Source organism: Mesoplodon bidens, assembly GCF_964165515.1.
Source record: "Mesoplodon bidens genome assembly, chromosome: X".
Taxonomy (NCBI): Eukaryota; Metazoa; Chordata; class Mammalia; order Artiodactyla; family Ziphiidae; genus Mesoplodon; species Mesoplodon bidens.
Window position 1 is genome coordinate 49,604,981 of NC_138163.1, and position 23,365 is coordinate 49,628,345.

Here is a 23,365-nt window from a genome sequence, read left to right on the forward strand (position 1 = left end):
ATTCTGATGCAGGCTAAAGTTTGAGAACCACTGTTTCAATTCAATCCCTTGTTGAAAACCTTTCTATGTCCACTATCCTGCTTCCTAAAGTTCACACATAAAATGTAACAGAAGCTTTCTTTGACTCTTGAAGATCCTGAAAAGTCTCAGTCATTATTTTTTTAAAAAATGCTACTCTTGACTTGGATTAGAAATTGAAATGTAAGCAAGTGTACACCGACCCCAGATTATGTTCTAAATATTCCTTTTTAAATAAAGATATCCTTGATCAAAGTTCATTTTCTTGTGATTTGATTACATCTCCTATAGGGGGAGGCAGCAACAATTCTGGTAACTGTAGCATGGGTCTCACTTAGCCTCTAAAATTTATATCTTCATTGATTGTAATTCATGATACTATAGGCATGAAGCCTAAGACAAGGATGTCAACTAACCATTTAGAAACAGTTTCTAGGAATTATGTTTAAACATAAGTGCATATACTTAGCAAACACTTAAATTGCATTCATATGCTCTTCCCAAATGTGAATTAGAATCAATATTTATCCAGTCATTATTCCCAAGTCCATCAGGTAGTGTCCTTAGCTATACCTTTAATTTACAAGTAAATGTAGTAACTACATAAAGTTAAAAGCAACAAAACTCTATTTAAAAAATATGTTAGATATTTCCAGTGTTCGAGTCTTCTCCCATTCTACTCCTGAGCCCCTTGACAGGCACTTAATTTATTTTTCCATATTTTATCACTCCCATATCCAAGAATCAGAGCACTTTTTTTCCATACTACTTTGATCAGTTGAATGCTTAAGTTTTCCTGTAGGTGCACAAAAATGACATCTCAGCTTATGAAAGTTTATGCCCTCAAGTGAGACTTAGTCTTATGCAATAAGATCAAGGTAACTGAATACACACCCAAAGTTGATGTCTCTGGCCAGGGGGACTCAGCTTGAAAAATGCACCATAGAAGGACACAATGTTCTTGTGGAAAGAGTACTTCTTCAAAAGGTTGAGTTCAGTCCTGAGATCTTCTTCTTCATCCTGTAGAATAAGAATAGACAATAAAATTCCAAAGCTATGCCACTCAATGACTATGGGACCCTAAACTATAGTAGATCAAAGAAGGAGAATCCTATGGCAACCCATTATATCCCACAGCAATTTATAATAAGATGTCAACTAGAATTGTCAGAATGGAGATCTGGGGTTAACTGGGAATTTGGGAGAAAATAAAGGTTAATTAAATATCTTTTAATTCAATGGTTCTTAAAGTGTGATCCCTGGACCAGCAGCAATGGCCACTGTATAAAGTTTTCACTAACTGGAATCACCCAATTAAAGTGTAAAATTCAATGGTTTTTAGTATATTTACAAAATTATTCAACCATCACCACAATCAATTTTAGAACATTTTTATCACCCCAAGCGGAAACCCCATACCCTTTAGCTATCATCCCCAAATTCTGCCACACACATCCCAGCTTTAGGCAACCACAAATATATTTCTATCTCTGTAGATTTATCTATCCTTAACATCTTATATACATGAAAATCATACAGTATGTGAACTTTTGTGACTAGCTTTTTTCCCCCAGGATTCACCCATTTGTAATACATATCAGTATTTCATTCCTTTTCATTTACCATTCATCAGCTGAAGGAGTTATTTCTACCCTTTGGCTCTTATGAATAATGCTGCTATGAGCATTTATATCAATTTTTTGTGTGGATATGTTTTCATTTCTCTTTGGTATATAACTAGGAGTAAAATTGTTAGGCCAAATGGTAATGCTATATTTAACATTTTGTTGAAATGCCAAACTTTTCCACAGTGGCTACACCATTTTACATTCCAAGGTCAATGATGGTTCTCATTTCTCTATACCCTCACCAACACTTATTATTTTCTGTTTTATTATAACCATCATAGTGGGTGTAAAGTGGTATCTCACTGTGGTTTTGATTTGCAATTCCTTAAAGACTGATGGTGTTAAGGATCATTTTATGGGCAGAGGCATGTCTAATAGAATATCTTTGCCCCTATTTTTAAATTGGGTTAATAGTCATTTTATTATTGAACTGTAAGATTTATTTATATATTCTATATATAAGTACTTTATAGATTTGAAAATATTTTCTCCCATTCTGCAGGTGCTCGTTTCAATTTCTTGATAGTGTCTTCTGGGGAACAAAATTTTTAATTTTGATGAAGTCCAATTTATCAATTTCTTGTTTTGTTGATTGAACTTTTGGTGTCATATGTGAGGATCCGTTGCCAAATCCAAGGTCATAAAGATGAACTCCAATTTTCCTTCAAAACATTTTATAGTTTTAGCTCTTACATTTAGGTTTATTATCCATTTTGAGTTAATTTTCATATAAAGTAGGGGACTAACTTCATTCTTTTACATGTGGATATCCAGTCGTCTCAGCATCATTTGTTGAAAAGACTAGTCTTTCCCTATGAATTGTCTTTTCACCCAAGTCAAAAATTAGTTGACCACAGATATATGGAAATAGTTCTATTTCACTGATCTATGTATCTATCCTTATGCTTGTACCACACTGCCTTGATTAATTTGTGATTGACTGAATTTTAAAGGTACTGGTTTAATTTGTCCTATCTTTTTAAATGCTTAAATTCATTATTTTCCTAATCACTACAGTGGTAAATATGTAAAAAATACTATCTATCTATCTATCAATCTATCAATCTATCTATCTATCTATCCAGAGAGATAAGTGGTCTGAATTCCTACTAGCTATAAATTTCATTTAATTGTAAATAAACAAAACTCTCCTACAGCATCTATAAAAGTTCAATTTATATAAACTTTTCAGGAATACTTTTATTGTACAAAGTGAAATATATTTGTAGTATGTAAAAAAAAGAAGACTTTATTTTTTATTTTCATTTTTTTAACATCTTTATTGGAGTATAATTGCTTTACAGTGGTGTGTTAGTTTCTGCTTTATAACAAAGTGAATCAGTTATACATATACATATATCCCCATATCTCTTCCCTCTTGCATCTCCCTCCCTCCCACCCTCCCTATCGCACCCCTCTAGGTAGATCTCTCCGAGCTGATCTCTCTGTGCTATGCGGCTGCTTCCCACAAGCTATTTTATATTTGGCAGTGTATATATGTCCATGCCACTCTCTCAATTTATGCCAGCTTACCCTTCCCCCTCCCCGTATCTTCAAGTTCATTCTCTAGTAGGTCTGCGTCTTTATTCCCGTCTTGCCCCTAAGTTCTTCATGACCATTTTTTTCTGTTTCTTAGATTCTATATATATGTGTTATCATACAGTATTTGCTTCTCGCTTTCTGATTTACTTCACTCTGTGTGACAGACTCTAGGTCCATCCACCTCACTACAAATAACTCAATTTTGTTTCTTTTTAAGGCTGAATAATATTCCATTGTATATATGTGCCACGTCTTCTTTATCCATTCATCTGTTGATGGACACTTAGGTTGCTTCCATGTCCTGGCTATTATAAATAGAGCTGCAATGAACATTGTGGCCCATGACTGTTTTTGAATTGGTTTTCTCAGGGTATATGCCCAGTAGTGGGATGGCTGGGTCGTATGGTAGTTCTATTTTTAGTTTTATAAGGAACATCCATACTGTTCTCCATAGTGGCTGTATCAATTTACATTCCCACCAACAGTGCAAGAGGGATCCCACACCCTCTCCAGCATTTATTGTTTGTAGATTTTTTGATGATGGCCATTCTTACCGGTTTGAGGTGATACTTCACTGTAGTTTTGATTTGCATTTCTCTAATGATTAGTGATGTTGAGCATCCTTTCATGTGTTTGTTGGCAATCTGTATATCTTCTTTGGAGAAATATCTATTTAGGTCTTCTGCCCATTTTTGGATTGGGTTGTTTGTTTTTTCGATATTGAGCTGCATGAGCTGTTTATATATTTTGGAGATTAATCCTTTGTCCGTTGATTCATTTGCAAATATATTCTCCAATTCTGAGGGTTCTCTTTTCGTCTTCTTTATGGTATTCTTTGCTGTGCAAAAGCTTAAGTTTCATTACGTCCCATTTGTTTATTTTTGTTTTTATTTCCATTACTCTAGGAGGTGGGTCAAAAAGGATCTTGCTGTGATTTATGTCATAGAGTGTTCTGCCTATGTTTTCCTCCAGGAGTTTGAGAGTGTCTGGCCTTACATTTAGGTCTTTATTCAATTGTGAGTTTCTTTTTGTGTATAGTGTTAGGGAGTGTTCTAATTTCATTCTTTTACATGTAGCTGTCCAGTGTTCCCAGCACCACTTATTGAAGAGGCTGTTTTTTCTCCACTGTATATTCTTGCCTCCTTTATCAAAGATAAGGTGACCATATGTGCGTGGGTTTATCTCTGGGCTTTCTATCCTGTTCCATTGATCTATATTTCTGTTTTTGTGCCAGTACCATACTGTCTTGATTACTGTAGCTTTGTAGTATAGTCTAATGTCAGGGAGCCTGATTCCTCCAGCTCCGTTTTTCTTTCTCAAGATTGCTTTGGCTATTTGGGCTCTTTTTTGTTTCCATACAAATTGTGAAAATTTTTGTTCTAGTTCTCTGATAAATGCCATTGGTAGTTTGATAGGGATTGCACTGAATCTGTAGATTGCTTTGGGTAGTATAGTCATTTTCACAATGTTGATTCTTCCAATCCAAGAATATGTCATATCACTCCATCTGTTTGTATTATCTTTAATTTCTTTCATCAGTGTCTTATTATTTTCTGCATACAGGTCTTTTGTCTCCTTAGGTAAGTTTATTCCTAGATATATTATTCTTTTTGTTGCAATGGTAAATGGGAGTGTTTTCTTAATTTCACTTTCAGATTTTTCATCATTAGTGTATAGGAATGCCAGAGATTTCTGTACATTACTTTTGTATCCTGCTAGCTTACCAAATTCATTGATTTGCTCTAGTAGTTTTCTGGTAGCATCTTTAGGATTCTCTATGTATAGTATCATGTCATCTGCAAACAGTGACAGCTTTACTTCTTCTTCTCCAATTTGAATTCCTTTTATTTCTTTTTCTTCTCTGATTGCTGTGGCTAAAACTTCCAAAACTATGTTGAATAATGGTGAGAGTGGGCAACCTTGTTTTGTTCCTGATCTTAGTGGAAATGCTTTCAGTTTTTCACCTTTGAGAACGATGTTGGCTGTGGCTTTGTCATATATGGCCTTTATTATGTTGAGGTAGGTTCCCTCAATGCCTACTTTCTGGAGAGTTTTTATCATAAGTATGTGTTGAATTTGGTTGAAAGCTTTCTCTGCATCTATTGAGATGATCATATGGTTTTTCTCCTTCAATTTGTTAATATGGTGTATCACATTGATTGATTTGCGTATATTGAAGAATACTTGCATTCCTGGTATAAACCCCACTTGTTCATGGTGTATGATCCTTTTAATGTGCTGTTCGATTCTGTTTGCTAGTATTTTGTTGAGGATTTTTGCATCTGTGTTCAACGGAGGTATTGGCCTGTCATTTTCTTTCTTTGTGACATTTTTGTCTGGTTTTAGTATCAGACTGATATTGGCCTCATAGAATGAGTTTGGGAGTGTTCCTTCCTCTGCTATATTTTGGGCGAGTTTGAGAAGGATAGGTGTTAGCCCTTCTCTAAACGTTTGATAGAATTCGCCTGTGAAGCCATCTGGTCCTGGGCTTTTGTCTGTTGGAAGATTTTTAATCACAGTCTCAATTTCAGTGCTTGTGATTGGTCTGTTCATATTTTCTATTTCTTTCTGGTTCAGCCTCAGAAGGTTGTCCTTTTCTAAGAATTTGTCCATTTCTTCCAGGTTGTCCATTTTATTGACATAGAGTTGCTTGTAGTAATCTCTTGTGATACTTTGTATTTCTTCAGTGTCAGTTGTTACTTCTTTTGCATTTCTAATTCTGTTGATTTGAGTCTTCTCCCTGTTTTTCTTGATGAATCTGGCAAAAGGTTTATCAATTTTGTTTATCTTCTCAAAGAACCGGCTTTTAGTTTTATTGATCTTTGCTATTGTTTCCTTCATTTCTTTTTCATTTATTTCTGATATGATCTTTATGATTTCTTTCCTTCTGCTAATTTTCCTATTTTTTTGTTCTTCTTTCTCTTATAGCTTTAGCTGTAAGGTTAGGTTATTTATTTGAGATGTTTCTTGTTTCTTAAGGTAGGATTGTATTGCTATAAACTTCCCTCTTAGAACTGTTTTTGCTGTATCCCACAGGTTTTGGGTCCTCGTGTTTTCATTGTGATTTGTTTCTAGGTATTTTTTGATTTCCTCTTTGATTTCTTCAGTGATCTCTTGGTTATTCAGTGAAGACTTTTAAATTAAAGATACAGTTAAACTCCTGTTCTTAAATCCAGTGAAAAATGATACCTTTGGCTTATTTTGGGCGATGAATTAGAACAGGGCCAACTGGCCTTAAAAGCAGTTAATGTGTGAACCTCTAACTATCTTTAGTTCTCCTCAGCATTTCCCTCAATTACCTTGACTTGAAGACCTGGAAGTAGGGGAAAATACATCTGTAGAACATTTTTTTTGCATTTCCCTAGGATTTTCCAGTGGATTTATCCATAAACATTCAATTACTATAAAAAAAATCTAGACACTTTTATGTCTTTGGGGGAGGGGATGGAGCCGTATTTCTCCACTTGGAAACCCCAGTGACAGACTCTCTTTGTACTTATTGTGTAATAAAGGCATGAATGAATAAAACAATCACTTGTAGCATAAGAATTATATTAGAAGTTCAGGTTCCAGTTTCATCCCAACCTCCCAAGGAAGCTTGGTTAATAAGTTTCCTTCGAATCCCCTTAACCTGTTTTCTACAAGGTAAATATTGATCCTTGTGGCTTTCATTCTTGCAATGTAGGACCCTTAAACTTTCTGCCTCCCTTGTGATGTTGCCCTTCTTTGAAATTGTAACAATATCTGCAATCATATAGGAATAAACCTCAGAAACTAGCAATTCTTTATGTACAGGGGCACTCTCAGTTCATAGCAAGGCACCAAGATTCTGCTGAGAGAAATATGAACTCATAAAGAGTGCAATAAATAAGAATGAGATGATGGTGTGAGGATAAGAACACAAAGAAAAGGTTAAAAAGAAGCACAGGCTAGATTGAGTCGTTTAATTTGTTTGGTAGTTTGATATCAAAGAGCTTCCTTTTCTTTCTGGGTAAGAAATCTCATGTCCTCAGGCAGGAAGAGGAGAATGGCTGGGCTCTAGGCTGCTCTGTAGTTACATTTAACCATACTTTTAACCTTGTTATAGACAGGCCAAATATTCTGGTGCCATTTTACCTATGAGAAACCTGAAGCCTAGAGAGGTAAGACTACTTTCCCAAAAACTTCTTGGCTATTTAGTGGTAGATGTGGCATTTGAACTCATGTTTCTGAACTTCCACATTATTGCTCTTTCCATAACCTCCTGACTTAATGAGATGTGTGTGCAAGTCACAAACTCTTTACCCCAAAGGATTCAGGGTGATTTAGAGATGCTAACTGTCCGATCACTTATTTTTCTTAGTAAAATATATAATCAGAGGATACAAAGTTCCCAACTAGAAAAACTTTTAAGAGTGGATTTCCCATATAAATGTAAACTCCCCCAAAACCAATAGACCAAGATCAGATATGTTTGGAAAGCATTAGTATGTTTGTCATTCTCAATTAACAGGAAGTTGAGCTTGTGAGAAACACATAAGTACATTATATCCATCAGGCCAAGTGGGTAATTTAAAACTGTCACATATATCCCAGTAATATGATGCTATAGCATTTCCTGGCTCAGGGCCAGTTGATCCCAGAGTGGCCTGAATATCCTGCTTTTTGTCAAGAAGAGGCAGCTCAAGGATGCCAAAACTTGCTTTGGAATTTCACCCAGTTCTAGAATCAAAATGTTTTTCCTTATAAAAAGAATATCAGTGAGGGTTTGGAGATGAACTTTAAATGAATTTATTAACACAAATGTTTGATGAAGCCAAAATTGGTGAAACAATTATAATTTTCATATCTTACCTTTCATAGCTTCTTTTTTTTAAAGAATGTGATCATTTTCTTATTATTATTATTTTATTTATTTTTTTGGCTGCATTGGGTCTTTGTTGCTGCGCACAGGCTTTCTCTAGTTGTGGTGAGCGGGGGCTACTCTTTGTTGTGGTACATGGGCTTCTCATTGCGGTGGCTTCTCTTGTTGTGGAGCATGGGCTCTAGGAAGGCGAGCTTCAGTAGTTATGGCTCGTGGGCTCAGTAGTTGTGGCCCGAGGGCTCTAGAGAGCAGGCTCAGTAGTTGTGGCACACGGGCTTAGTTGCTCCACGGCATGTGGGATCCTCCTAGACCAGGGATCGAACCTGTGTCCCCTGCATTGGCAAGTGGACTCTTAACCACTGTGCCACCAGGGAAGTCCCTTTCACAGATTCTTGATCAACCAAAGCATGTTATTTATCAATACTACCTGTTACTTTTGGATATGCTTTGTCTCCCAAGATACACTGTAAACAAAACAGGAGCCCAGTACTTACTAAACCAATCATGAAATTCTTTACCAATACCTTCCTAATATAACTAGAAAGTTCTTCTGGATGTGATTGTTAATGGAAAAGGTTATTTTAAATGGGTCTGGGAGCATATTTATTAAGACACAAAAGGTTGAAAATATTTGACTACTAGATAGTTAACTGCAGGGGAGACAATTAAGAAAAAATATATCAATTATATTGTAAGAGCAAAACTCTACATTTAGGCCCAGAGAATATTTTGATAGATCACTAACATCCAGATCATCAACATCTCCTGAAAAATAATTTCCTTTGCCAGCGCTTATTCTAGAGCCAGCAAATTATCAGAGTAATAGATACTGCTTTGTAAAGCAGTTAAAAAGCTTCAAGTAGAAAGCACTTTCACACTCCTTCATGTATTCAAGTACTGTGTCAGATGTCTCAACACTCTTAGGCTGGGTAGCCTGTTGGTTTTCTGTCTTCTACTGGTCTCACACATACAAAAAAGTAGTCATCATTGTGCTCATATATGATGGCAATGTTTCTTAGAATCATAATGGGGGAAAAGTCAGTCAGTCCGGAATACCGTGTAAAAGGTGTAAAAAGGACCTTGCCAAGTCCAATTTTAGGCAAAATTCACTCTTGTTCGCATCATCTCTTTTGTTATTACTCAGCTAAAGGGCATAGAGCACTGTGAATTTACTCAGTCCTTTATCTGCAGTCAACACTTACCTGTTCAGGGAACCATTTCTTCCAGGCCCTGCTTTCTGATAGATGCTAGTGTTCACATATAATGAATGAAACTATGTGAATATGTTAAAAACATAAATATGTTATCACTTTTAGGCAAGAACATTTTAGTGGTGGCCTTCTAAAGATAATGATACAACACAAAGGGACTAGTTTAACTTGAAAATTAAAGGAAAAACGGCTTGGGGGCTAATGAAGGCTTTCAGTACTTACACTGTATCTCCACCCGACAGACTTTTGATATTTATTCACTCTCACTCGCCTCCCTATTTCAGGTAAAGGGGTCTGCAAAGCCAAGAATAAAATGGTATTAAACCCACTGGTACACTCTGAAAATGATTTATTCTTAAGTGCTTTGTGCTTTCTAGTACTAAATGGAAGAGTAACATAATATTATTCCTCTCTCAATTTTTGCTAATAGTTTTAATAAATAATCAGATTCTTATATATACAGAAACTTGGCACCAAATTCATAGTAACAAATTTAACTGCCATTAATGGGATATTACAATTTGATGTTAGTAAAGTGCTATTTCCCCCCAAAAATAAACAAGGTAATTGACACTATCTATGGGCTGAACATGATTTTTAACTATTTCAAGTTAGAGTATCTGAAATGTAGATTAAGTGTGGGTCAAAGTCTCTCAAGTTAAAAAAAAAGGAAATAAGTATTTTAGAGAGTCTCACTCAAAAAACACCAGGCTGATTATTTGGAAGTCATGGTTTATAGGGCAAAATAAGTCCACAAAACCTCAAAATTCATTGAAACTCATGTTGGTTTGCAACATTTGACATTTACTAGCAAAACAAAAAGCATGCAACTCTTAAAATAGTTTCAGCAATTCACTTCCTGCACAAATTGGAAAAGAACAGTTTATGGCATTGATAACAACTCAGTTAACATGTACAATTTTTCAAATATAATATTTGAGAATTTTCCTTTAGGGTGTAGTGAAGTGAAAATGTTTTGACCTTTGCTATGCTCATGCTAATATTATCTTGAGAAAGTGAGGCACTCATGCTAAAGAAAGAGGACAGAAATCAGGGCTTAACAAATTCTATGACAATATGTTATGAACCACGACACAGCTTTATGAATGTTAGCAGGAACAGTGTGAATTAAACTGTCTCTCTCACGCATCTGTCAGAAAATACATGAAAAATGTGCATCTCAGACAAGTTCTTTTCCTTCTACCTGTCATTGAAAATCTAGTGGCCTCAACTCTCAAAAGGAATGGTTGGGGAGGGAAAGAAATATGATGAAAGAGAGGACTAACACAACATTAGAGGAAATCTACTTTTTACTATCCCTGGAAACAGATAATCAACTAGAAATAGACAGGAGTACAGATATTTTTTCATTTTTATAGAATACTAAAATATATAGCACTTTCATTGTGAGTAGAAGTTTTTACGTGTAAATGTAATAAATAATAAAAATAATATACTAATGATAGAAATAATATTAAATGATAAATATAATAAATGCAGATTAAGATAATTATATATAACAATGATAAAAAATACAATATTTTCTGAGCTGTTTATCACAAGACCATAGTCTACTAAGGGAACAGAATACAGATAGGAGGTAATATTACCTTACGAGCATTCATCACTTTAACAGCTGTAAGTGCACCAGTCTTTTCATGGAGTCCCTGAAACACAGGATAGTAATAAACATCAAATGCTGGCTATATAATCTAGCAATCAAGAAGTAAACAAAGTAAAAAAATATTAAAATTAAATAAGGTTAAACATTGTAGCCTATTATGAAATATAAAATATTATATAGAGATTAACTATAAGGTATTACGTAGAGGACAGAAATATTAAATTATGAACATTTTAAAGAAACCCCAACCATGTCACTCAAAAAATCAAGCAAATTTATGCAGTTTTGCTTTTTATGTTTGATTTGAGTAGTGGACATGATTGGCCATTTGAAGGCATTGCTTTCTTAGTATCTTTAATCTAGGTTTACATGGCACTGAAGCACCCAGATAAAAAGTAAAAATTTCAGACTGGAGATAGGGAAAAAGGAAATGTTTTATTGAACATTTTTCCAACTGATTACGTGGTACTATGCAGACAGATATTTCTATTGAACACCTTTCACATACTAAAAGTGTTTTTTCCATAATGATCACAGAAAAGAGTGATACATAATTAATTCAATGGCCTTTAAACCACTTAGTGTGCCCTCAATCATATGAACCAAAAATATTTATGAACAGGAGTTCTGAAAGATTCTTTCTTATTGAAAACACTCTGAATTCTAAGAACTTGGACTTAGAAAATGTGAGTACAAGTTACAGGTTTATAATTTTCAAAAATGAACACAGAGGTTTGGAACAAGAGTTCTTATTTTGCAGCTGGTGCCTTTTAAAATATTTCAAGCTGTAGTCATAGAAAAAAAATCAGTCTGATATTGATATGAGTAAGGCTTGAACTTGAAACAGAATGCCTTTTCTGATAGTTCTCCAGCAGATTTGATTCTTCAGCTGTACTGGGTTAGACAGTATCTCCACAGAATTCAGGTTCACCCATAACCTCATATTGTGACCTTCCTCGAAAATAGGGTCTTTGCAGTTGCTATCAAGTTAAATGAGGTCATACTGGATTACAGAGGTCAGTGACTAGTATGTTTATAAGAGAAAAGGGAGGGACATTTGGACACACACACACACACACACACGGGAAGATGGTCATATGAAGACAGGAAGAAAGTGGAGTGATGCAGCTATGAGTCAAGAGATGCCAAGGATTGCTGGCAACCACTAGAAGCTAGGAAGAGGGAAGGAAGTATTCTTCCCTAGAGCCTTCAGAGGGAGAATGAATCTGCAGACTTACAGCCTTGAGAACTATGAGAGAATAAATTTCTGTTTAAAGCCACCTAATTTGTGGATTTATTGCTGCAACTGTAGTAAACTAATATAGGGGCAAAACAAAGGACTGTCACTACTCACAGATCTCATGTGAAAAACAGCCACACTTTTTAACTTATAGAATGATCAAATGAGGGGTGGTATTTCTGTATAATATTTTAAATATCTTGGGTAACCTGTCAAGTGAGTAACTATGCAGAAGATCGAGATTCCTTGATTTCAGGACAGTGATACTTAAATATATTGTTAGTTTGTTGTTAAACCTCTCTTATAAAGCATATGCTGTGAAGTATATGAATACTGTTTTTAGATGATTCCTACAAGTTTTCTCATCAAAATAAAGCCAACTGATCAAAGAAGCGCAAAAGAAAAAGAATCCCACTCTACCATTGCTATCAATGTTACATGCTATGTGAGTGTCAAAACTCCATTTTCTCCACTGATATGTTTGATAGGATTTAATCCCATACATTTAAGGTTACTTCAATCCTATTGATCAAGCCACTGTCTGTAAATGAAGCCATGTGTCAGAAATGGATCAGAAGACTTTCAAGGAAATACAGTAAGTCTAGAAACACCAGCACTTTGATTGAACTCCAGTTCATGCCTAAGAACTAACATTAAACAGCTATACTGGTTAGATTGTTGTAGCACTGATGGGGAATGGCATGGATTGTTGGTTTCAGTTTATGGAGTCAGGCCTGTGAGAGTCAGGTCAAGGTGTTTTGTGTTCAGTTGTGTCCTCCAAAAAATATGCTGAAGTTCTAACTACTGGTACCTGTGGGTGTCACCTTTTCTGAAAATAGGGTCTTTGTAGATGTAATCAGTTAAGATGAAGTCATACTCAATTAGGGATGGCCCTAAAGCCAATAACTAGTGACCTTATAAGAAGGGGAAAATTTAGACACAAATACCCAGGGAGAATGCCATGTGATGACAGAGGCAGAGATTGGACCAGTGTGTCTACAAGTCAAGGAAAACCAAGGATTGCTGGCAATTGCCCAAAGCTAGAAGAGGCAAGGAAGGCTTCCTCCCTAGTGCCTTCAGAGGGAGAATGGCCCTACAGACACTTTGATTTTGGAATTCTAGCCTCCAGAATTGTGAGAGAATAAATATCTTTTCTTTTAAGCCATCCAGTTTTTGGTAATTTGTTACAGCAGACCTAGGAAACTAGTACACAAGGCTAGAAGGATAGAAACTAAGCAAGGGAATAGGGCTGGACTTGGGATACAGTTCAGAAACTAATGATCCAGGTATAAGGAAATGTCTAGGATCAGGCGAGCAGTTTTGGGTGGAGCATGACAGTTACCAAAGACTAGGATTTTTAAAGGAAAGGAAAATGTTGTAGGTTATTGACTGATTAGAGAAAAGTAATTAATATTTTAGATATTAACCCCTCATCAGATAGATGATTTGCAAATATTTTCTCTCATTCTGTAGGTTGCCTTTTCATTTTGCTGATTGTTTCTTTTGCTGTGCAGAAGGTTTTTTGTTTGATGTAGTCCCACTTAAGTTTTTGATTTTGTTGCTTGTGCTTTTGGTGTCATATCCAAAAAATCCTTTCCAAGATCAACGTCAAGAAGATTTTCCCCCTATGTTCTCTTCTTGGAGCTTTACAACTCCAGGTTAAGTCCTTAACCCATTTTGTGTTAATTTTTGTAAGTGGTGTAAGATAGGGGTCCAATTTCATTCTCTTGCATGTGGAAATTTAAATATGTTGGAGAGTCCCACATTTATTTACAACTCTGGGAGAAAATATATATTAATATTTTTTATCTATTTAGCCCGTATCATGACGTAGAAAGTATTGTTTTTCTAATTATTCCCATAAACACTTTTTAGTCAAATTTTAGTCAAAACACTTTTTAGTCAAACTTTTTAGTCAAATACAACATGTTGGAAACTGGTTCTCACACACCCTTTAGAGGAGTTAAAATATTTACTTCCTTGATTCTAAGAGGTTTTTGTGAGCCAAAATAATATCCTGTGCCACACAAATATTTGGCTTGTTAGCAAAGGTATTAGCCATATATTGCATTATTTGATCTATGGTTAGTAAACCACAAAAGTTTTTACACTCTGGAATACACAGCCATCATACTCATGACACACATTAGTGAGATAACTGAATATCTTTAAAAGGTGCCACCAACTGCCATAGAACAGAGAAAATCAACTTGCTTCCATCCTCATTATCTGGGATTTATTCTCTCACTTGAAAACTGCACAAAATTATTTTGACAGACAAGGAATCCTAATGTGGGGTTTTAAAAACATGCTCACTGTGTCTATAGAGGAATTAAACCCCAGATCTTGGAACCATATATGGGGTTAATATGCCTAACCATTATGCAAGCTTCCATAGAAGTCTAGAATATGCAGATACTAGATAAATGGAAAACTGCTTCCTGTTAACTTAGTATTTCAGAGACTATCTTCTGTATCTTGACTTTTAAACTATTTTTATTTTAAATCATAATTTCAAACTTAGAGAACAATTTCAAAGACAGTACAAGAGTGTTCTTGTATATCCTTCACCCAGCTTCTTTTAATGTTAACATCTTATATGACCATGGCACAATTGTCAAAACTAAGAAATTAATATTGGTCTAATACTCTTAACTGCATTAGAGAATTTGTTAGGATTTCCTCAGTTTTTACACTAAAGTCCTTTTTGTAGGACTTGCATTGGGAACCTGCATTCCATTTAGCTGTCATATCTCCTTAGGCTCTTGCAATCTGTGACAGTTCCTTAGTCTACTTTTCTATTTTTCATGAACTTGAGACTTTTCGGGAATACTGGTCAACTATTCTATAGAATGTCCTTCACTTTGGGTTTGTCTGATGTTTTCTCATGATTAGGCTGAGGTCATGGGTTTGAGGAAAGAACACCACAGAGGTGAAGTGCCCTTCTCATTACATCATGTCAGGGGTACATGGTATAACCATGACTGATCACTGGTGAAGTTAACCTAGATCACTTGGTTTAAGTGATGTCTGCCAGGTTTCTTTACTGTAAAGTTACTATTTGCCCCTTTCATACTCTATTCACTCTATCAATCAGAAGTGATTGAGGTTGCTTTTGAAGAGGGATAACACTATTCTTGAGCATTTATCTAAAGAACCTAGAAGTCATCTTGAGATAAACAATATTTGTTCAGTGGTGCCATCTTGTGGTTCACTGACTACATAGAAGCTGTTTTGTGATCTTAGCTGAAGGTCATGTTGTCATAAACAGATTGTCTCCCAAATGAGATGTTGAACCAGCACCAGCAAATTCAATTTCTAGAATGTGCCTTTTATCAATTACAATGTATGTTTTATGAAAATTTAAACACTATTTGTAGAAAACACACATAGAGAATGCTAAGAAAAGAGTTTGGCTTTGAATTCTAGATTGAATGTTAAATAATCTCACATTTCCCACTGGTCTTAGTGACTATTAAACAGGAAAATCACAAGGAAAACCTTAAACTATAAATGTGGGTTTTTTGGGTCTGATTTTCCTACCATCAGTAATTCCAATAATATCATGCAGGAGGTACTAACTGCACTGGATTAGGAGTGCTCCCTTAAATAGAGTTTGTGTGCAAAGAATGACCTTTTAATTCTCAAGCATCACAGAGCAAGAAGAATATTTTCCTAGCTCTCATTCCTACCATAAGAAGCCCTCTTATATTTTTAAATTAATTTTTATTGGAGTATAGTTGCTTTACATTGTTGTGTTAGTTTCTGCTGTACAGCAAAGTGAATCACCTATAGGTATACATATATTCCCTCTTTTCTGGATTTCCTTCCCATTTAGGTCATCACACAGCATTGAATAGAGTTCCCTGTGCTATACAGTAGGTGCTCATTAGTTATCTATTTTATACATAGTAGTGTATATATGTCAATCCCAATCTCCCAATTCATCCCACCTCCCTTCCCCCCAGTATCCATTCATCCATTCTACGTCTGTGTCTCTATTTGTGCTTTGCAAATAAGTTCATTGGTATCATTTTTCTAGATTCCATATATAAGCAATATTATGCAATATTTCTTTTTCTCCCTCTGACTTACTTCATTCTGTATGACAGTCTCTAGGTCAATACACATCTCTACAAATTGCACACTTTTGTTCCTTTTTATGGCTCAGTAATATTCCACTGTATATATGTACCACATCTTCTTTTTTCCATTCTTCTGTTGACATACATTTAGGTTGCTTTCATGTCCTGGCTATTGTAAATAGTGCTGCAATGAACTTTGGGGTGGATGTGTCTTTTTGAATCATGGTTTTCTCTGGGTAGATGCCCAGGAGCGGGATTGCTCGGTCATATGGTAGTTCTATTTTTAGTTTTTTAAGGAACCTCCATGCTGTTATCCATAGTGGCTGTATCAATTTACATTCCCATCAACACTGCAGGAGGGTTCCCTGTTCTCCACACCCTTTCCAGCACTTATTGTTTGTAGATATTTTGATGGTGGCCATTCTGACCAGTGTCAGGTGATACCTCATTGTAGTTTTGATTTTCATTTCTCTAAAAATTAGTGATGTTGAGCATATTTTCATGTGTTTTTTGGCCATCTGTATGTCTTCTTTGGAGAAGTATCTATTTAGGCCTTCCACCCATTTTTTGATTGGGTTGCTTTTTGATATTGAGCTGCATGAGCTACTTGTATACTTTGGAAATTAATCCCTTGTCAGTTGATTTGTTTGCAAATATTTTCTCCAATTCTAAGGGTTGTCTTTTCATCTTGTTTATAGTTTGCTTTGGTGTGCAAAAGTTTTTAAGTTTCATTAGTTCCCATTCGTTTATTTTTGTTTTTATATTCATTACTCTAGGTGGTGGGTCAAAAAAGATCTTGCTGTGATTTGTGTCAAAGTGTTCTGCCTATGTTTTCCTCTAAGAGTTTGAGAGTGTCTGGCCTTACATTTAGGTCTTTAATCAATTTTGAGCTTATTTTTGTGTATGGTGTTAGGGAGTGTTCTAATTTTATTCTTTTATGTGTAGCTGTCCAGTGTTCGCAGCACCACTTACTGAAGAGGCTGTCTTTTCTCCATTGTATACTCGTGCCTCCTTTATCAAAGATAAGGTGACCATATGTGCGTGGGTTTATCTCTGGGCTTTCTATCCTGTTCCATTGATCTATATTTCTGTTTTTGTTCTGGTACCATACTGTCTTGATTACTGTAGCTTTGTAAGATAGTCTGAAGTTAGGGAGCCTGATTCCTCCAGCTCCATTTTTCTTTCTCAAGATTGCTTTGACTATTTGGGGTCTTTTGGGTTTCCATACAAATTGTAAAATTTTTTTGTTCTAATTCTGTGAAACATGCCCTTGGTAATTTGATAGGGATTGAATTGAATCTGTAGGTTGCTTTGTGTAGTATAGTCATGTTCATAATATTGATTCTTCCAACCCCAAAACATGGTATATCTCTCCATCTGTTTGTGTTGTCTTTGATTTCTTTCATCAGTATTTTATAGTTTTCTGAGTACAGGCCTTTTGCCTCCTTATGTAGGTTTATTCCTGGGTATTTTATTCTTTTTGTTGCGATGGTAAATGGGATTGTTTCTTTAATATCTCTTTCTGATCTTTCATTGTTAGTATATAGAAATGCAAGAAATTTCTGTGCATTAATTTTGTATCCTGTTATTTTACCAAATTCATTGATGAGCTCTAGTAGCTTTCTGGTTGCATCTTTAGGATGCAAACTGTGACAGTTTTACTTCTTCTTTTCCAATTTGGACTCCTTTGTTTCTTTTTCTTCTCTGATTGCCATGGCTAGGACTTACAGACTATGTTGAATAAAGGTGGTGAGAGTGGACATCCTTGTCTTATTCCTGATCTTAGAGGAAATGCTTTCAGTTTTTCACCATTGAAAATGATGTTTCCTGTGGGTTTGTCAAATATGGCCTTTATTATGTTGAGGTAGGTTCCCTCTATGCCCACTTTCTGGAGTGTTTTTACCATAAATGGGTGTTGAATTTTGTTGAAAGTTTTTTCTGCATCTACTCAGATGATCATATGGTTTTTATTCTTCAATTTGTTAATATGGTACATCACATGGATTGATTTGTGTATATTGAAGAATCTTTGCATCCTTGGGATAAATCCCACTTGATCATGGTGTAAGCTCTTTTTAATGTGCTGTTGGATTCTTTTTGCTAGTATTTTGTTGAGGATTTTTGCATCTATGTACATCAATGATATTGGCCTGTAATTTTCTTTTTTGGTGATACCTTTTTCTGCTTTCATTATCACCGTGATGGTGGTTTCATAGAATGAGCTCAGGAGTAGTCCTCCCTCTGCAGATTTTTGGAAGAGTTTGAGAAGGATATGTGTTAGCTCTTCTCTAAATGTTTGATAGAATTCACCTGTGAAGCCATCTGGTCCCAGGCTTTTGTTTGTTTGAAGATTTTTAATCACAGTTTCAATTTCAATACTTGTGATTGGTCTATTCATATTTTCTATTTCTTCCTGGTTCAGGCTTGGAAGGTTGTACCTTTCTAAGAATTTGTCCATTTCTTTTGCATATAGTTACTTCTAGTTGTCTCTTATGATTCTTTGTATTTTTGCAGTGTCAGTTTTAACTTCTCCTTTTTCATTTCTAATTTTGTTGATTTGAGTCCTCTCGTTTTTTTCTTGATGAGTCTGGCTAATGGTTTATCAATTTTGTTTATCTTCTCAAAGAACCAGCTTTTAGTTTTATTGATCTTTGCTATTGTTTCCTTCATTTCTTTTTCATTTATTTCTGATCTGATCTTTATGATTTCTTTCCCTCTACTAACTTTGGGTTTTGTTTGTTCTTCTTTCTCTAATTGCTTTTGGTGTAAGGTTAGGTTGTTTATTTGAGATTTTTCTTGTTTCTTGAGGTAGGATTGTATTGCTATAAACTTCCTTCTTAGAACTGTTTTTGTTGCATCCCATAGGTTTTGTGTTGTCGTGCTTTCATTGTCATTTGTTTTTAAGTATTTTTTTATTTCCTCTTTGATTTCCTCACTGATCCACTGGTTACTTAGTAGTATATTGTTTAGCCTCCATGTGTTTATGTTTTTTACACTTTTCTTTCTCTAATTGATTTCTAATATCATAGTGTTGTGGTGAGAAAAGATGTTTGATACGATTTCAATTTTCTTAGATTCTTAGATTTTTCTTAGATTTACTTAGATTTGCTTGATTTGTGACCCAAGATGTGATCTATCCTGGAGACTGTTCTGTGTGCACTTGAGAAGAAAGTGTATTCTGCTGCTTTTGGATGGAATGTCCTATTAATATTAGTTAAGTCTATCTGGTCTAATGTGTCATTTAAGGCTTGTGTTTCCTTATTAATTTTCTGTCTGGATCGTCTGTCCATTGGTGTAAGTGGAGTGTTAAAGTCCCCCACTATTATCGTGTTACTGTTGATTTCCCCTTTTATGGCTGTTAGCATTTGCCTTATGTATTGAAGTGCTCCTATGTTGAGTGCTTAAATATTTACAATTGTTATATCTTCTTGGATTTATCCCTTGATCATTATGTAGTGTCTTTCCTTGTCTCTTGTAATTGTCTTTATCTTAAAGTCTATTTTTCTGATATGAGTATTGCTACTTCAGCTTTCTTTTGATTTCCATTTGCATGGAATATCTTTTTCCATTCCCTCACTTTCAGTCTGTATGTGTCCCTAGGTCTGAAGTGGGTCTCTTGTAGATAGCATATATACGAGTCTTGTTTTTGTATCCATGCAGCCAATCTGTGCCTTTTAGTTGGAGCCTTTAATCCATTTACATTTAAGGTAATTATCAATATGTATGTTCCTATTACCATTTTCTTAATTGTTTTGGGTTTGTTTTTGTAGGTCTTTTTCTTCTCTTGTGTTTCCCACCTAGAGAAGTTCCTTTAGCATTTGTTGTGGAGCTGGTTTGGTGGTGCTGAATTCCCTTAGCTTTTGCTTGTCTGTAACACTTTTGATTTCTCCATCGAATTTGAATGAGATCCTTGTTGGGTGGAGTAATCTTGGTTGTAGGTTTTTCCCTTTCATCACTTTAAGTATATCTTGCCACTCCCTTCTGGCCTGGAGAGTTTCTTCTGAAAAATCTGCTGATAAGCTTATGGTTATTCCCTTGTATATTATTTGTTGCTTTTCCCTTGCTGCTTTTAATATTTTTTCTTTGTATTTAATTTTTGTTAGTTTGATTAGTATGTCTCAGCATGTTTTTCCTTGTATCTATCCTGTATGGGAATCTCTGCACTTCCTGGACTTGGGTGACTATTTCCTTTCCCATGTTAGGGAAGTTTTCAAGTATAATCTCTTCAGACCCTTTCTCTTTCTCTTCTTCTGGGACCCATATAATTCAAATGTTGGTGCATTTAATGTCCCAGAGGTCTCTGAGACTGTGCTCAGTTCTTTGCATTCTTTTTTCTTTTTTCAGCTCTGCAGCTGTTATTTCCACCATTCTATCTTCCAGCATACTTAGCCATTCTTCTGACTCAGTTATTCTGCTATTGATTCCTTCTATTGTATTTTTCATTTCAGTTATTGTGTCGTTTATCACTGTTTGTTTGTTCTTTAGTTCTTCTAGGTCCTTGTTAAACAATTCTTGTATCTTCTTGATCTGTGCCTCCATTCTATTTCTGAGATCTTGGTTCATGTTTACTATTATTACTGTGAATTCTTTTTCAGGTAGCTTGCCTATTTCCTCTTCATTTATTTGGTCTTGTGTTTTTATCTTGCTCCTTCGTCTGCAACATATTTTTATGTCTTCTCATTTTGTCTAACTTACTGTGTTTGTGGTCTCCTTTCTGCAGACCACAGGGTCATAGTACCTCTTGCTTCTGGTGTCTGCCCTCAGATGGGTGAGGTTGATCCAGGGGCTTGCGTAGGCTTCTTGGTGGGAGGGACTGGTGCCTGCACTCTTGTGGGTGGAACTGAGTCTTGTCCCTCTGATGGGCAGGGCAGCTTCAGGTGGTGTGCTTTGGGTGGTCTGTGAGCTTAGTACAAATTTAGGCAGCCTGTCTGCAGATGGGAGGGCTGTGTTCCTGTCTTGCTGGTTGTTTGGCATGAGGCTTCCAGCACAGGAGCCATCTGGGTGGCCATCTTGTCACAGAGACACCTGAGGGGTGGCCATCCTGTCATTGGCTCCTCCTCCAGGTGCAGTCATCTGAGGGCCAGGCACCAGGTCTGAGGCATGCAGGGTGCTGGGTGCTCGGGCCTGGTGGGCTCCATCTCAGCTCCAGAGTGTAGTGTTAGCAGGCTCAGCCATTGCCTAGGGTCCAGTTTATGTCTCAGATCCGAGTTTCACCCTCTCATATTTGAGTAACAGAAGATATGTAGTAACAATTTTTTGTAGCCATTCCTGACTCTAGGCTCAAGCCTATTGACATTTGGCACCAAATCACCTATATTTCCACCTCAGGCAACTGTCTGTCTTGTCAATAAGCTCATTTATTTTATTTAAGTTTAGTTATTAATAGATGAAGCTCATATGATATGATTTTTAGGGGCAACAGAAGGTCAACTACTCAAAAAATCTCCCCCTCCAATCCACCTTACAACCCACTACAAAGTATAAAATCACTATTATGGCCTCAATTTTATTAAAGGAATGATACTCTGATTATTCAAATGTTAGCTGAGAAAAAGACAGATTGATTTATCATTTTTCATTAACACTTTAGCATGAGTTATAGGATCAGATTAAATAACTGCAAGAATGATAATGAACAGTTAAGTATTGATGGAGGCAGGTAAGGGCTAGAGTCTGAGGAGTTCCAGGAGAGATTGCTCCTCAGCCATAATGAAGGTAGGAGGTGCCTAGAATGGGTAAAGGTGGCTGAGAAGGCATTCTCAAAGTGTGAGGGAGTAAAAAAAATGGGGGGCGGGGTGGAGAGATGAAGAGACAAAATGCAACAAGTCACGATTTTACTTAAAAAATATACAGTATTGGGGGCTTCCCTGGTGGCACAGTGGTTGAGAGTCCACCTGCCGATGCAGGGGACACAGGTTTGTGCCCCGGTCTGGGAAGATCCCACATGCCACGGAGCGGCTGGGCCTGTGAGCCATGGCCACTGAGCCTAAGCGTCCAGAGACTGTGCTCCGCAACGGGAGAGGCCACGACAGTGAGAGGCCTGCATATCGCAAAAAAAAAAATAAATTAAAAAAATATATATATATGTATATATATATATACATATATATGTGTATATATATATATACATATGTATATATACAGTATTTAAGATGTATTACCTGAAACAATTACAGAATGAAACCAAATACAAAGACTAGTTAACAACATGAACTCGTTGGTCCCAAATATAGTCTAAGTACAGTTTAAAGGGTTCAAGAGACAAAATATATGATAAAACAATAGGTCTTAAATAAAGTCCTAAGAAACGTCCCTTACTAATTTATGATCATACTATTTTCTAGGATTGTACTCCAAAATATAGTAATTAGGACAAACTTGTATTCTTTTTCCAGGACCATTTGAAATTATCCAGGAAAGAACACAAATTCCTCAATGTGTTGATTTCAATTTGGCAGTGATTTGTGTTCTTATTAATTAATTAATTTAGACAATCAAATAAGCAGCATTATTTCATCTGCTTCCCCCAGGAAAAACAGAGTTTATTACTGTATTGTTGCTCTTCAATGGCTCCAAGCTGAATATAAGCATTGTGAATCTGTCCTATGAACATAAAATGTGACATGTCCCTGAATTTAGGGCACTAGTTACATATAAAACATTGTTAAAATGTATATGTGCCTGCTTTAAAAAAAACATTACAGGAAAATCTTTATATACATAACAAAATAAATGAAGTAATGGCCATAAAAGAACTCTGGTTTACAAATGGACTTATACTAGCTTTCATTAAACACCAAACTCCTCAAATTTATTTTTGGGAAGTCAAATTACCACATTTCAGATTATTTCCAATCTGAGGGAATATATCAAAAGTAATAAAGCAAGCTCAACTTGTAGATTGGGAATCCAGAATCAAACTATAGATTACTTAATGATTACAGAAGAAAATTACAAATTGTCAGTATCCTGGTCACTTGAAACTTAGCCTTATTTGACTTCTAGCAGACCAACCAGTCCATCATACTTCCTTTTGGCCCACAGCATCTCAAGATTTCCATTTTTGTTTGATTGGCTTATCTTCTGCCTTTGGACCTATTCAGATGGTGATAAATAGCTATTCCACTTATTCATTATGATTTCTGTTAGGAAATCTAGAAGATAGATGTAGATA

The 23,365-nt window shown here is 35.8% G+C and overlaps 1 protein-coding gene across 3 annotated transcripts in view; it reads right to left on the reverse strand.

Moving 5' to 3' along the window:
* Positions 1-23,365, reverse strand: part of NRK (Nik related kinase) — a gene marked incomplete at both ends in the record, with an annotated part of 141,169 nt that overhangs the window by 67,656 nt on the left and 50,148 nt on the right. For all 3 annotated transcript variants that reach the window (XM_081222710.1, XM_081222709.1, XM_081222708.1), the window contains 3 exons: positions 913-1,038; positions 9,465-9,536; positions 10,853-10,909. In XM_081222710.1, coding sequence (XP_081078836.1) covers positions 913-1,038; positions 9,465-9,536; positions 10,853-10,909 — 255 coding nt within the window. The remainder of the gene's footprint in view (positions 1-912; positions 1,039-9,464; positions 9,537-10,852; positions 10,910-23,365) is intronic.